This window comes from Labrus mixtus, chromosome 16 (assembly GCF_963584025.1).
Source record: "Labrus mixtus chromosome 16, fLabMix1.1, whole genome shotgun sequence".
In the NCBI taxonomy this organism is placed as follows: domain Eukaryota; kingdom Metazoa; phylum Chordata; class Actinopteri; order Labriformes; family Labridae; genus Labrus; species Labrus mixtus.
In genome coordinates, this window is record NC_083627.1 from 25,612,526 (window position 1) to 25,628,470 (window position 15,945).

The 15,945-nt window shown below is 37.9% G+C and overlaps 1 protein-coding gene and 1 long non-coding RNA gene across 2 annotated transcripts in view; both read right to left on the reverse strand.

Annotated features, from left to right (window-relative positions):
- LOC132990629 (uncharacterized) overlaps positions 1 to 926 on the reverse strand; it is a 2,876-nt gene extending 1,950 nt beyond the window's left edge. The window contains exon 1 of the long non-coding RNA XR_009676081.1: positions 1 to 926. This exon is cut by the window's left edge and continues 227 nt beyond it. This is a non-coding gene — a long non-coding RNA (uncharacterized LOC132990629).
- The window catches only part of cap2 (cyclase associated actin cytoskeleton regulatory protein 2), an 18,614-nt gene extending 5,263 nt beyond the window's left edge, over positions 1 to 13,351 (reverse strand). Inside the window, exons 1-7 of the mRNA XM_061058973.1 lie at positions 13,084 to 13,351; positions 9,560 to 9,687; positions 9,066 to 9,166; positions 6,909 to 6,986; positions 2,633 to 2,776; positions 1,643 to 1,728; positions 934 to 1,039 (exon numbers count right to left, since the gene is read on the reverse strand). Of these exons, the coding sequence (XP_060914956.1) occupies positions 934 to 1,039; positions 1,643 to 1,728; positions 2,633 to 2,776; positions 6,909 to 6,986; positions 9,066 to 9,166; positions 9,560 to 9,677 (633 nt within the window). The 5' untranslated portion in view covers positions 9,678 to 9,687; positions 13,084 to 13,351. The remainder of the gene's footprint in view (positions 1 to 933; positions 1,040 to 1,642; positions 1,729 to 2,632; positions 2,777 to 6,908; positions 6,987 to 9,065; positions 9,167 to 9,559; positions 9,688 to 13,083) is intronic.
- Positions 13,352 to 15,945: the final 2,594 nt, after the last annotated feature.

The following is a 15,945-nucleotide window of genomic DNA, read 5'->3' on the forward strand; positions in this document are numbered from 1 at the left end:
TGAAGCCATTAAAGTTCATGTTTTGACGGATGATTTGTAAAAATTTTGTATTTTGGGTCTTTACAGTTGTTCTATGTCTCTGTAGCGCTGGTGGCTTCTGCATGTCTGCAGTGACATTGATATGTCGTTGCCCCGAGAGAAGGTTTAACCAATATAACCAGCTAGCTTTTGTGTACCTGACTTTCTACAAAGTTACCAGAACTGATGGTGGATTTAGCCGTCTAGTGTTTTAGAATGACACTGTTCCTGGTTGAGAGACCAGCCTTTGTTAAGTCCTAATTGTTTTTTTGGATGAATGGAGGGGATACATGTTTCAGTTGGAGAAGTTAAGAGCAGGTGGTAGCCAGATTTTGTGACGTTTGGACAGAGCCACGCCTCTAGGCTAGTACCAATCATTATGCTAGGCTATGACAAACTGTCTTTTATATTTTTAATTATTTTAGACTTTCCTTTCAAAAATACATTTAAGCAAAACGTGTATAAGTCTTATATGCCAAAATGTCCCATTTAACATCCCATCAGAGAATAAAGAAAGAAAGAAATCCTTCTAGCTTAGGAGAAAAAGGCAGACATCCATAAACAGAAGTGTATGTGGGAGTGTCAGAGGTTTTGTAAGCTCTCTGGGGAACCCGATGAGTGCAGCCGCTTGAGGGAAGCTCATTCATTCATTCATGCTTTCTGCAGTGGTTTATGTAATGGACTGCACCATAACTAAAAATGGAAATGTATGCAAAAAGTAGCAGTTAATTTGAGCACTGACATAAAAAATATCCAAGCCTGCGAATAGAAACTAAATGAAAACAAAGCTAAGATAGTAAACAATTTGTTCTAGGAGTCTTTTATTGTTGTAATGGAAGTGTGTTGTAACTTTTAGAGAAGAGTTTGTTTGAAAGTTTGTGTAATGATTGTTTGATGACAGTGCATTGATCTTACAGTCTTGCTCCACACCAGTCCTGTAGTGTGGTGCTGCCTGATGAAGGACTGCATCTCTGTCCAGATTGACAGGTAGGAATGCACCCAGTCTACATGACGTCTGTCGCTGGGAGAGAGGATGACAAACATATGACAGTCAGGTTAAAACAGAGGAGGATGAGTTTAGTAGAAGGGGACGAAGGAGCACAGTGGAGACAAAAGCCTAGAACAGCAGATATTAAACCAGAGCTGAACCAAAGCTGCTGCTTCTTAATAGATGACCTTTCCTGGATTAAAGTTGTCTATTTAAGTCTTTAAAATCAAAACATTGCACGATGTACAATTTGCAAAATGGTATACAATGATTGGACATGAAATGATTGGGGTCTACATTAAAACTGATTGGCACATTCTTGAAACTTGCTTGAGTTGTGTAATCTGTCCGACTTTATTGTTTAATGCTGGATTTTCAAAACGTCGTCTGTTTAAATATATAAAACACTCTGTAACTCCTAACAGAAATGTAAAGTATTTAGGAGCTGCAGTGTTTGGGTGTAAATATGCAAAATCACTTTCAGTGTATTAATGTGACATTAAATATAACATATTTACTAGTTCATGTATATTCAGATCAGAGCAGATGAAGTAACTTGATCTTCATTTGTAGTACCCTGCAGGGATGTGGATACTTATTTTAATGTGAAGAATTGAGTAGATACCAATGACTTACTTGTCCTTGAAGTCTTTGAGCACTCTGTTGGTGTAGAAGGTGGCAGCATCATTCATCTCCTTCACATACGGAGCAGGCTTCTGACTCTTAAAGAAAGATTAAAAAAAACACATTAGAAAACACTTCTATCACAGCAAAAGGAACAGAAGCATGACGAGGTCCAAAGTTTCATGCACAGACTTTTATTTTGAAAGACTTCAACCATCAGCTGATTTGTCTTCATGGAAGAGTAAAGAGCAGAAAAGCTGATTGTGGCATTTTGTACTTGAACATGTGAGATTAGTCCTGAGAGGGAAAGTGCTCTTCTGACAGCAACAGACACTGACCAGAGACAGAGTCAAATGTTTTTCTTTACTCGAGTGGAAAAGCTTTGATGGTAATCTAAATGATTTGTCCCTTAAGTCAGAGGAAGATGGAAACAGAGACTAATGTGAAGGCAGACAGAGGTGTGTAGGTGTTGTTAGAGGATGGAAAGTATAGAGCGCTGTGTTTAGTTATACAAAACTCTCTGTAGGCAATTGTAAAGTGGGTTCTTGATTTTTAATTTGAGTTTCACTTCAGATATTGAGGTAGATTTTGGTCTTTTTTTACTCGTATTTTCCAAAATGTACTAATTTGTCTTGAAGACTTTTACAGATTTTACACAGGCTTGGTGCATGTCACTTTTAAAATACTCTCAGTGTTGTTTATCAGAGCAAACTTTTGAATCCAGGTTTATCTATTGCTTCCAGGTTTAATTTCAACAATTGATGCATGATATTTCCTTAAACGAGAAAAGGATTGCATGTTTGATTCAGGGTTGTCTTTAGTTTATGAACATTCTTTTTTTATCAGGTAGCCTAGCTGTACCTCCATGCATGTGTTTAAGTATTGGATAGATTAATCCTTGAGTGAGTTTCTGTCTATATGTTAGAATGTTTTTAAATGTTGCTAAAAGGCTGATGTGTTTTTGGTATTTAAGGTGTGTTAAAAGATGTTTTTCCTCCTTACCACAGCCACCCACCCCAGAGCAGGGATGCTTTCGCTGACAGCAGACAGGTGGTTGAAGAGGCTGCAGCCCCGGTTTCGTTCCCTGAAGCTCTGGATCTCCTGGATGTGATCTGAAATTGGCTTCAGCAGGTCATATAACTCTGTCTGCAAAAAAAAGAAGAAAAAAGAGACAAAGAGAAAGAGGAGGAGGAAGAAGACAGTTACTATATTATGACAGAAGGTGGATGCAAAGATGAATGAAGATTGGACTGGGAGTCTTAGACAAAACACAGAGCAAATATAAAATAAAATAAAAATCCCTGATAACTAGAGACCACAAATGAATAACTTAAAAACGTTAATGAAGAATTCTCTTAAGCATGCTTAAGATTCTTTTATTTTTGAACAACCTCAGTGCTGTTTTCCTGCCCACCCATACCAAGCTTGCAGTAGTTGCCAAGTCAGTAATGCCTAAAGTGGGCTAAAGGACAGTTACTAATTTAATAGCCAGAGCCTTTTTTTCCATTGGAAGGTCCAGATCTCAGATCCTGTGTAGCTCCTCTCCCTGTTCTCAGCTCCCCTCCCTCCCCATAGCTCTGTTCCTGCAAACATTCCTCTGTTCATTGGGAGATCCCTCTGGCCTTGTAAGGCATACTGCTCCTCCAGTGTTTATAGTTTACCTAGCATGCCTCTGCACACTCAAAGAGTCAGGAACACAATGTTGCTGCTGCAGCTTCTTTTTTTTCCTCTTATCTGCAGTGAACTTCTGCTGATATGTGAAACATTTACTGTTAATGATCTGTGGAAGAATGGTGTCCTTATGAAGAACTCACTGCAGTGCATGATCTGTTATTGAAATAAGCTGATTGATGCCATGCATTAAGATAAACCAGTAGATAATGTCAGATAATCTCAATTAATTACATTTTATATGAAGATTAGTTATGTCTGCTTCCGTAATTTTGATGCTTGCGTGCAAGGAAGGACTAGAAACAGAAGTAAGCTTTCTCCTTGTTTTCAATCAAATTCTTCCCTCAATCAAATGCACATGATCTCTAGAAGCTGAGCTAAACACTCATTGTACTGTTCCTTGTGCTTCCCACTAAATCCAGCTTATATCTGTGTGGGAGAAGACTTGGGGCAACGAATCTCCCTATGTCCAAAAAAAGTTTCTCTTCAAATATGAATGTACTGCACTCATTGAGAAAGAAGATAATCTGAGGTAACATTGGTGAGTGTATGTCATGAGACAAAAAAACACCATATCCGCTGATTGTTCTAACATATTTCTGCCACTTGCGTTCCTGTATTTGTCTTTTCTCTCCTTTTATTTTCTCCTTTTATTTTTTCCCTATTACGTCTTCAACAGAGGATTCGTTTTGATACTAGTTGCTATATTTTTCTCCTGTAAAATGTAAAACACATCTGAAATTCTTAACTATCACATGCAACAAGGAAAAGCGTTTAACCTGCACAGAAGCTGAAATCTCATGCATGGCATTTCTACTTGAAAAAAAAAAAGAATAATTGATTATCAAATAAGTTGCATATTACATTACTGATTTAAATAGCTGATGATTTATCTTAGCTGTTTAAGTGGTATGGATCTATGTAAAATAAGGAAATAAGTTAACTTCCAGAAATGTCAAACAATTTATTGAAAACTTCACCAACAGACAGCAAAAGCCAGAATATAGTCAAGATACAACATTTTAAATGAATAAAAAGCTCTAGTATGGGCCTATTTCATACTTAACAAATATAGCATTTTTGGTAATATGCTTTTCTTTTCAATAGATGTAAATGTCAGTGACACCAGGTACATGTCTACATGCATATATCTATATGCTGCCCTCCTGACATAAAGTGAATTTTGGCTTCACTTTTGTTCAATAGGAGGAGATAGATACTCGTTGTTCATCTTTATATACTGTCAATTGTTCAAAAAAGATGATCAAAGCAAAATTAGGTTTTTTTATGCTGCTAACACAGCTGCTAACCTTAGCTTTGCACAAGCATTGGAGGCAGTAACATATTTAGTGTTCAGGAAAGAGGGGCATCTACATTGATTAGAATTCAACTGAAGCTGGGATTGCAGACTGTAAAGTGGATACACAGAGGAAAAGAATGAGCCCACAAAAGGATCAAAAACGTCGGCTCACATTATTTGATGGGCAACGAATGAGCTCACTGTGTTACAATAGCAAAGCGTTGGAGCCTTGACTTCCTATACAAGCACTGGATCAAAGGTGTGGTTGGGGTCCAACACCAGACCAGTTGCAGGGTAGGAGGGGAGTTTTTTTTTTTTTTCTGTGAAGGTCTGTAACGTGTGTGAACCAGCAACAAGGAAAAATCAGACACACACACACACACACACACACACAAAGTTTACAGGTTAACCTGAGGTCACATGAGAAAGACAGGCTGAGTGGGTTTTTTTTTTGCTCTCTATCTCTTTTTTTTTTTTTACACTTTATCTAACTCTTACCCCCCCCCCCCTCACACACACACACACACACACACACACACACACACACACACACACACACACACACACACACACACACACACACACACACACACACACACACACACACACACACACACACACACACACAAATTGACAACAGGCTCAAATATAGAACATGCCCATAAAAAGTCAGAAAGTAAAACAGGGCTGCGCTGCAGAGAAAGACCAGAAGTTTGTAAGCTGTGCATGCATGTGTGCATATGTGTATGTGCTTGTGCGATGTGTGTGTGTGTCTGTGGCTAGAGGGGGCACTGCTGGTCAGTGTCACACACTTTTCTTACTCTTTCTGATCTGCATTGTGGAGTACACATATGGATAAGAATAAGTGAGACCAACCAATGTGTGTGTTTGTTAACGCTTTTCAAGAGAGGATTTGACCTGGTTTGTGCGTTCATAAGAGTTTATGGTCATGTTGCACTTGTGTAGAAAACTGATAACCCAATCTTGTAAAAAAAAAGAAGCTAAAATAGCATCTGTCACAACTGTATGTCCCATGAGACATGAATATGGCAAGACTCATTCTGTATGATATGTTGCTGTCGATACAGATTGATAGCTCTTTTTTCATAAAATGTCAACATTCTCTATTTTACATGCAAGAGCTGTTTTAAGTCTTTCAGGGCATGTGTAAAACTAGGTCACATTTTTCACACAAACTGTACTGTCAAAGTACACGTTTTCCTTTGAATTGTTAAAAACATTCATATGTATCTTAACATTTTAACTTTAAAGAGGATTCCTCTTTCTTCACAATGTTATGGCCCACTAAACTTTTTGATTTTAATGTTTTGTCTCTTCTCAGGTTTATAGGGAAAAACTTCTCACATGCTGTTAAGTCCAAGTTAAATCCAAAGTGTTTAGTTGTGTCCGGTCTCTGATCTAAAATCTACAGCACTAGTATATTAATTTGAGTTTACAAAGTATGGCATGTTGTCTGACATTTTCAACAGGTGCTAACAAGGCACTCAATGAGAAAAACATTTTTTGACAAGTAGATAACTTATGTTTATTGTCCCTCTTCAGTATTTAGTTTTGGGTTTTCCAATTTGCTCTCCTCTCCTCTCCTCTCCTCTCCTCGTCTGTCTGTAAAACCCTCCCTCTTTCCATGTTTGCATTTCTGACAATCACTGAATGCTCTTTTCAATGCTCCTCGATCAATGACCTAACAGATAGGGAGTAATCACTTCCTGGAGGGCTCTGTGGACCCTGCAACACACACACACACACTACACAAACAGAGGCCAATGGGATGATATCAGCTCTCTCTCACACACACTCACACAGACAGACAGCTTTCTCTCACACCCCCCTCTCTCTATACGTGAACATGTTGGGAATGTGTTGCATTAGCGTTTTTCATAGTCAAAGAGCAGCATAATCCCTCTGTGAACAGCCCGGCCCACTGGGGGACACAGGAGGGGGAGGACACTGACAGACACACATGACTGAGAGGGACACAGATCAGATGATAAATGTGAAATATCTGATGCAATTTGTAACACAAGATAAGCTCTGTGCTTAACCTGCTGAGGTTTACAGCTAGGTTTCTGAGCAACTTTGTGTACACTGTGCGACAGCTGTATAGGGGCCAAGGGTTGAAGTTTAACCCATTAGGGTGCCTTCAAACCCATGACATTGGTTCTCCTACTCTACAGTACCTATCTGCTTATTGAGCAACTATACCTAGTCGGAATAATTGGTTTAAGAGTACAGAGAGTACGAGTACTACACGAGCTGTATCACTTGGGTATCAGTAGGTTTCAGTACCTGTGCAGGTTCCTGATGCATGGCAGCCATCTTTAGGAAAGTTCTCTGAGTCTGCAGGGCGTTGTTCACCATCTCTGCCTGTCAATCAAAGAACGTGAGTCAGATTGGTTAAGATAGTACACAACTTCTTCAACAGAATATGGTAAGCAGCCTGTCACACATTTATGTATTAAATGTAAATATATGTTGCTTAGTGCTAATGATGGATTAATGTTGGGTCTTTGTAATATAATATAACAACGAGTAAGCTCTTTTACCTGCTTTTTGTGTCTTGAGATAACATTTTTATAAATTGGGGCTATACAAATAAAGATCGATTGATACTGAATATGTATCATTTGACACTACTTGTTCCTTCATTTTATTTTATTTACTCTTTTCAGTGTTCATTCACTGCAAGGGAAATCTAGGCGTTGAATCTGACAGTCTAAGACATAGAAAGCAAAGCATTTTAAATGCGCACACACACACACACACACACACACACACACACACACACACACACACACACCCCCACACACACAGGGAGTTTGGGTTATAACCGACCAGCTGTGTCCTTTGTGTGTTTGAGACCTCCAGTTGTGGGCCAAGGGGAACCACCAGGGAGGCTTTTACCATAAAAGGTAAGGCTCTTCAGACAGGAGAAACTCCCTCTGGTTTTCAATCACACACTCTACTCCATTCTCACCCCACTCAGAGATCAGACAAACAGATAGAAATCTTCTCTTTCAAGGTACAGAGAAAGAAATACAAACACTTTTTTGTACATTTAACTTGCATTCCTCTTTGCCTGCCTTAATGTTTTTGTTTTGGAGCAAATCTTGTTGTATTGGATTTATTCCAAGGACAAAACAAGCCTATTACTGCCAAATGGCTTACCACAAAACACACACACAGTCCTGGTGGGAGTACAGGTCATAACCTAATAGGAAAAAGTCCCCCACCACCAGTTTGATAAATTGTTGTAAGGTCAGTCATCCTTGGCTTTGTAGAATACAGAGAAACTTTTGGACTGTGGACCTCCCATACAGACTATACTTCAGATTACCAGATATCACAGTTGTGAATATCTTAATCAGTTCTGAATTTTAGACATCTATGCATATACATGTATTTTCAATCATATACAGGCTGACACAGAGACAGCACCAATTGCTAAACTTGAATCCATCTTTACCCTACAAAGAGGAGCTTTACTTTTTTGAAGAGCTTTTATAACCTTTGCCTCTTAATAACAAAGTAAAAACACATCTGTGTGTGTTTTAAATAATAACTGTCTTCCCACAAGTGAAAGTGTACATACCTATTATTATTTTATTATTATATTTTTCTCCTTTTATTTAATTGATGTATATATGGTTTTTTTTTTTTAACTTTTTGCTATTTTTGCTAATTATATTCCTGTTTTTTGAGCTTTAGTAATTAAAAAATTTCCACCAATGGGGGTTCAATAAAGTTTATCTTTAAAAGTCAAGATTTCTCAATATGGAGAGAAATATTTGAACTGTGAGAAGGGTTTTAAGTAAGAGCATTTTTTCCCTTTAAGTTATCACTAAAAAAGGTTTATGTTTGTTATTAATGGGTGCTTTCACAATTTAAGGACAGTTTAAGGATACATTTTTATACTTAAATTGAATAATGAGTAGTTATAATGAAGAGAAAATCAAACTTGATGTCTTGTTGATGTGCTGTAATAAAATATTCTAATAGATAGTTGCCAACAGCAGCCTGAAAAAAATGTAATGACAGTGTGGCCCTGTGTGTTCAATTCCTAAACCCGTGTATAAATACTGTTACCTGTGTCTTATTAAATACTGTATATCTCTCCTGATTTCAAATGATACACTTTAACATCATTGGTAAGTTATCAAATGGATTTAAACTGTAATTTCCAAACAATGTTTTATTTCCACAATAAACATTATTGAACTTTATCATATAAGTGACTTTTGGGGAGAATTTTCAGTATAAAGCAGATAAAACTATTATTTTGGTTGCAGGCTTTTTTTGTAGAGTAATGGCTTCAGTCTTCCTCTGAGGTCAGGAGTTTGTGTGCTGCCTTGAGAGACTTAACTCAGGGTGAATAAGTGTGAAAACAACAGTTCAGCAGGAGATAAATAGTTCAAGGCTTTAATGAATGCATTAAACACAACTTACATGTTCCTCCACTTCCCTTCCGATGGATCGGCTGTAGTTCAGATATTCTGACACTGGACCTTTCAGTACAACGTCAAAGTCGTCAATGCACAGAGACAAACCTGGAAAAACAGGAAGAAATCACTGATTATTATGTCAAGTTTTAACTAGAAACACCAGGTGTCTGTTTAACTTTAAAATAGTACATAATAGAACAAAGCCTCTCCAAAACCGCTTGGCAGATCACTGTTCAACATGAGTCTGGTTCTGTTCGAGGTTTCTGTCTGTTGAAATGTAGTTTTTCCTCTCTACTGTAACTTTGCTAAATGTTGCTAAGTGCTGTGCTAATGGTGGAATAAAGTTAGGTCTTTATACAAAATATAGCAAAGAGTACAGTCTCGACCTGCTTTTTTGTTTAAGGTCCTTAAGAAAACTTTGTCATGAATTGGCGCTATACAAAAAAGGATTGGTTGATTGACTGATTGAACTGAGTTCCATTATCATCTAAGACTTGCCTTCGTCAATGCCGTTGACACAGTCCCCGTTTGCCATGCCGCTGGACATCTGCATGGTGACAGACATCTTCTCCAGGCGAGTTACGGCTCGCTCCAGCCGCTCCATTAAACCTTCCATGGTGACAAATCTGGAAACAAAATCAAAAATGGTAATTAAGCTATGCTGAGACCTTGATCAAACTGGTGAGTGATTGGTGTTTGTTTTGATATAGTGATTTGTTTTACTTTATTCATCCCAGAAGAAAGTGTCCCGGGTGGCAGAATCACTATTCAACTTTCCTACCCTGCTGCACCATGTTTAAAAAAAGCTGGCCCATGTCATGACAGAGAGAAACTAAATTTAGCCAGTGCATTTGGATGTACCTCTGTTTAAGCTGTCTGGCACTCTGCCAGTCACAACCTCTTCAACACATCACACAATTAGATTAGGAAGAAACTGAGAGTGGAGCAAGGCTGAGAATAAACCTTTTGAAATAAACAGAATACTCAGCTGTGCTATTTTAATAATCATGTTTTGCTTAAAGTATCAATTCAATAAAAATAGATGTAGATTTTTTTTAAATCACATCATCACTGATTGTGACATAAATAGGTCCTACAATGACAAATACTTAATATTGACCATATTATTATGATATTTTAAAGAACATAACTTCCTGAAAATGCATAGTTGATGCTGCTGATCTTGAATTTGTCAGCATACGCACATGTTGGAACCAATGAAAAGATTCCCTGAATTTCAAACTCCTGTCCCATAACAGAAAGGACCTAAGAGCAACCTACTAGTTATTGGCTGTCGCTGTGTTTGTGTGTTAAGTATTGTCAAGTTTAGCGCTAATGGCTTATGAACACCCCAACACAAATATGATTCAATTCCCTTCCTTGCTTGAAAATATTCATACAAAATAACACTTTGCTATATGTGAAATTAAAACTGCATAAAGGTAAAAAAAAAAGATAGAGCAGCTGCAAAAAAGTTTTCTTCCAAAATAAAAAAAAATCCTTTTGGTTTGTTTGGCCTGTATACTTGACTCACAAGCAGAGAGATTTAAATACAGTACGTCCATAAAATAACAGATCACCTGTACTGAAAAGGTGAGCCCAATGACCCGGATAGTCTCCTGATAGCATTTATACAAGTAACACAAACTCCTGTCAATTACACCTTCTAATTTATACAGCAAACAAGATGATGAACCCAAATCCAGATCAAATGTTCACACAGTACTGAGAAGGATAAAATGACTGCTGATAGGTAAACAAACCTCTAGGCCACACAATGCCAGTCAATGGAGATACTAGCAACACAGATCATATTATACCTCTGCTAACACTGACCAGCCATATACATCACCATGAGGCAATGCAGGCCTGTTTCCAATATCTATTAGTCAACAGGATAGAATTCAATCCAGCAAATGACTGCATGTTTACGCACACTACTGCTAGGTAACAAGCACATCCTAATCTGACACCTGCTTCCTTCATGTCTTACACACAACCAGCTGTGTGAGTTATAATCACCTTTATTTCTTTTAAAAACAATGGATGAAAACATCTAACAGCCTATGTAGGCTGAATAGTGTTGCCCGTTGGTAATCTGTTCAAATTATGTTTTACAATTATGTGTGGGGAGAAGAAAACACGTCCTAGGAGGGGTGTCATCGAGTCATCTCTCTAGAGAAACCTCTGAGCAGTGCCACATGCCTTTCATATAGGACTCAGCATCTATTTCTGCTCTCTGGTTCATAACAACTCTGAGGGCAAGAGCCGAAACCTGGAGAGCTCAATGTAGGTTGATCCCAAACAACAAGTCATAAATAAAAAATAAAAAAAATAAATCTGCTCCAGGACCAGTGCTCTACAGAGTCAACCAAGTTCTATATCTGAGTTTCAGTGGGGATACACTTTTCTTTTGACCTACTGAATTTCATATATGCCTTTGGGTGACAGTTTCTCTGAAGGGACTTCATACGAGATTTTCTGTATCTTTGTCTTGACAAATATTTGGACAAATAGTTTTAATTTTAAGAAAAAAAACATAAGCTAGATCATTTCAAGGTATTGATACATAAAACTTTAAGAGTCTGGTTCTGTCAAAGGTTTTGGCCTTTGGCATTTTCCTTGCCTTTGCTACTTGCTGACTGTTACTAAGTGCTTTGCTCATGGTGGATTAATGTAGGGTCTTTTATGAATAATATAACAAAGAGTACGGCTTAGACCTGCTCTTTTTGGAAAGGGTCTTAACCAACATTTGCTAGGTATTAGCTCTATACAAATAGAAATTGATTATTGATTGATTGATACAATAGCATCTGCTGCTTGAAAATGTTAAAGTGGGAAACCTGTGACTCTTTATTAATGACTAATATCTATAGCAGCAGGTTGGACGGCTGTTATACATCTATCAATAAGTTTCATAAAGTCCAAATTCATATTTTTAAGCTTGTATGGAAACATTCCTCCCTCTGTTCTCGCAGACAGATGCGCAACAATGTCTGCCACATAAAGACCCCAAGCCAACAGCTGAGAAAGCACACGTTCCTACAGTGGAAAGATATAACTGACTTCACCCTGACCTGCAGCATGTGTCTTCTGAACCCTCTGGCCTGATAACTGATCTTTGGGGCTATATCGGGCCCCAGCCTGCCGTCTGCTGCCATGGGCCAACTGTAAGTTATCCAATAGGCTTCAATATCCACAGCTTCAGTGTAGCTTGAGGAAATTGAAGATGAAGTGAAGTTGGTTAATTCAACAAATGGCCTACATGCTCCTCATGTAACCTTTATGTTTAGGTTACAGCTGCTACACCTGTTTCTAAGTCCAAAACAAGAGGATGTTACATCAACAAAAATTGCTCTCAGAGAAAGTGGTAGCCTATTTAAAAACTCCTGAGGTCTGTCAGATTATGTTGCTGATGTTAAAATAGCTTAAAGTAAACATTGTGGTACCTGCATTAAACGAGTTAATTGACAGACTACATTTTGTTAAACAGCAGGCTAATCATATTTGGTTAAGAGTCAATGTTAAGTCAAATTAAGAATCACTTGACCTTTGAGTCAACAATGAGGGGATGTATCAACAGCTCTAAAAACTAAATAGACCTCCAGCTGAGATTGTTTTGACATCTAACTTTTGGTGGGAAATGTCTTTACCGTAAATAAGCTGTTTAAACTCCCATATAAGTACATCAATAAGTACAGGTGGTCGTCTCACAGTGCTTCAAAATAAAACATGACATGGCGCTGGCACGCTGACAGGACCTGATGCTTCATGGTCCGCGACACAATATATTTTTTTTTCAAACAAGACTGTGAAAACACTGCAAATTAAATCTACACACGTTTCTTTGTCATACTGCAAATATCCATACTAAATGAAAGAAAATCATTGCGCACATGCAGCAGGTGGAGGAGACTCTGGACATGTCTTCGACTGCAGGATGTTAACCTCTCCGCCCCCACCCCGAAATTTAACTCAACCTGACTCTCGCATAGAAGCTCGTTCATTCAGAAACTGCTTACCTCCTTCCAGTGGTCCGCTTTTAATTCCTTGTCGGGATGTCGGGACTGTCGATACCCCTGGACGGATCCGTGGCGGTGCGCTGGTGTCCTGCGGTCCCCTCCTGCCCCCCCTGCCCCCCCTGCCTCGTCACTCAGCGACGCTCAGGGCTAGGACTCTTCCGGGATCTCCTAATTAAGCCAAACGATGAACCTGAGAGCCACACAGCGAGCACAGACCAGGACCATGACTCAGTGCTGCACTACCTAAGTCGTCTGGAGCGGAAGGCAATATGGCTGCTTCATGGAGTCCAGCTATAAATAAACTAGTGTTGGTCGTTGAGGAATTGCCTGCTCGGGTCCCTCCAGAGGGAAGGGACCTGATCTTGAAAGAGCACCATCATTGCAAGGTGTGACCACCAACTTGGAATCCTCCCTCTCCCAAATAATCATGACCACTCACAACAAATAGGCTAGGTCCAAAATGTTAGATGTTTATCAGCATAGAGTTAAAAAGCACAAAATATTGCCTCCAGTTTAAACAAAGATTCATGGGTTATACTTTTTTATACTTTTTTAATTCATACAGATTTAGCCTATACAAATTCTTAGATCTGAAATATGCTGTATCAAGTTGTACTTGGTGCAAATGTGGCCCACATATTTTGGTTTAACATTTGGCCAAAAACAGTGGATCCAATAATTCAACTCGATTGCATATGCTGCAACAATGTCACCAGAATGGAAATATATCCTACTATCCTGATTTGTTGCAGTTCATGCACTTCACTTCAGGTCACCAAAATAATAGCCTTGTCTGCTCTTCTGCAGAATTAGAATCAACTTCAATGGCCAGGTATGCTTATACATGCAAGGAATATGACTTTGACTGTGCTCTGTACAAAAGTGTTGCATTAAATATTAAATAATAAACAAACAAACAAACAGAAGATAGCAGAACATTTCAGGAGAGAGAAATATACAACGAAATGCGACAAAGTTCCTGCCAAAGGTCATGATGGGAACATTATTTCAGTCAAATTCTCTTTCACCAAGACCGTTGTTGTTGATGTAGAAAACCACACGCTTTCCTTAACCTAAGAAGTTGTTTTCGGTGTCTTGATGTAACCAAGCTGCTACCTTTTTACTAAGTTTAACAAATGTCAGTGACAGTCACATTTTCCTAAGGTTAAGACAGTCAGATTTGAATAATTTTAGAAATGAAAAGGTTTCTCTGTGTCACCTTTAGACAGAAATCCTTTGCTGTTCTATATTTTTTAGATGTTAAAAGGCTGATTTGTAACTGTCTTTATGTATCTGTTAAATTTAAGGTCTGAGTCCATAATTTCACCTTGATATAGATTTTAGTGACATGGAGACAAGGTTAACCTTTCTTCTTTAGAGCATAAGACAAGTATTTTTTTTTTCCTTATTTAACTGTAGGAAATGTTGGCGCATCCACTTGATTACTTCAATACAATTCCTCAGTGTGTGAAAGGGACTGTAGTCATAACAACACTGAGATATACAGTTGTGTGTCATCTGTAAGCATGGTAAGAGATGTATTGATATTCCAGAATAAATGTACTTCGAATATATAGCTGTTGCTGTCCATCATTTCAATCTCTGACCTGGCTCTGGGAAACAGTACACGAGGAAAACTGGTATGATGCATAATCCACTTTTTTTGTTCGAATCAGTGACCATTTGAGTATGTTTGACATACTGCAGATCCCACATTGTTTGAATACTGCATTCTGCATTTTGGCCAAATCAGAACGTAGTATGCGTTTTCGAAAATAGCCACTATCATGACTTAGACGCTTTGATAGATTAGGATCTCACCCATAAGCTAAGCCCATACTTTGTCATGATCACAGACCTACAGAGGGCCAGTTTCATGTTTCATCAGGGTCCAAGTAAAAGAAAGCAGAGACATGGCAACAAAGTCTTCATAAAATAAATGATTGATTGGAGAACACATCAATCATTGATAGACTGAGATCTGAGAAAGATTATTTTGTATCAGTTGTATCCATGTAAACTTTGGCTGTTGTAGTCATAGAGTGTTTGAAATAAAGTCAACTTCTAAAGCTAGCTGACACAAAACATCTTACTGACTTTTTCCAGGTTGTGCATTGTGCAACATCAATGTTAAAGTAAGTCTGAAAAGCAACAAGATTCTGCCTAAATAAAGCAGGCAACTAACTTCTGCTTTCATTTAAATAAACAGCTGACTAGATGTGAGTGGGCTTGGTTTTACTTAATCAGATACATCAAAGTGAAGAGGAGAGGCAGTGTAAGAAGCAGCAGCTTATGTTAGCTGGGGAGTTCAGAGTTATTATTTGACTGTTCAGGTTATCATAATAAAACAAAGCAAAAAGTTAAATAGACTCTCTTTATATTTCTTCCTATTCCTTATATGTATTTTTACTCTAGTCCAACATTTTTAGGTGAGTCACTTTCTATGTAATTTTGGGACTTTTCATTGGAAACTTTTGTAATTTTTTTGCAATTTTCAATGGAAATATTTGGAAACTCTCAAGATGTTATTGAACATTTCAACGACAAATTCAGGTTTTGTCATTGGACATTTTAATGAATTTTCATGATTTTTTGGAAACTTTCAATAGAACCTTTCCGAAACATTTTGGAATTTGGGGGATGTTTCAATTGCAAAGTTTGGGAATTGTAAGGAACTTTCAGGAATTTTAAATGGTAAATTTATGGATACTTTTTGATACCTTTGATTCTTTAATGGAAATGGAGATTTTCCCAAACTTTCAGGAATTTGCAATTTTGCAATCCATTTGTCAAAACTTTTTTCAAAACTTTTGTGAGTTTTAAATTTCTGTAAATATTCAATCAAAGTTTTCATAAACTTTC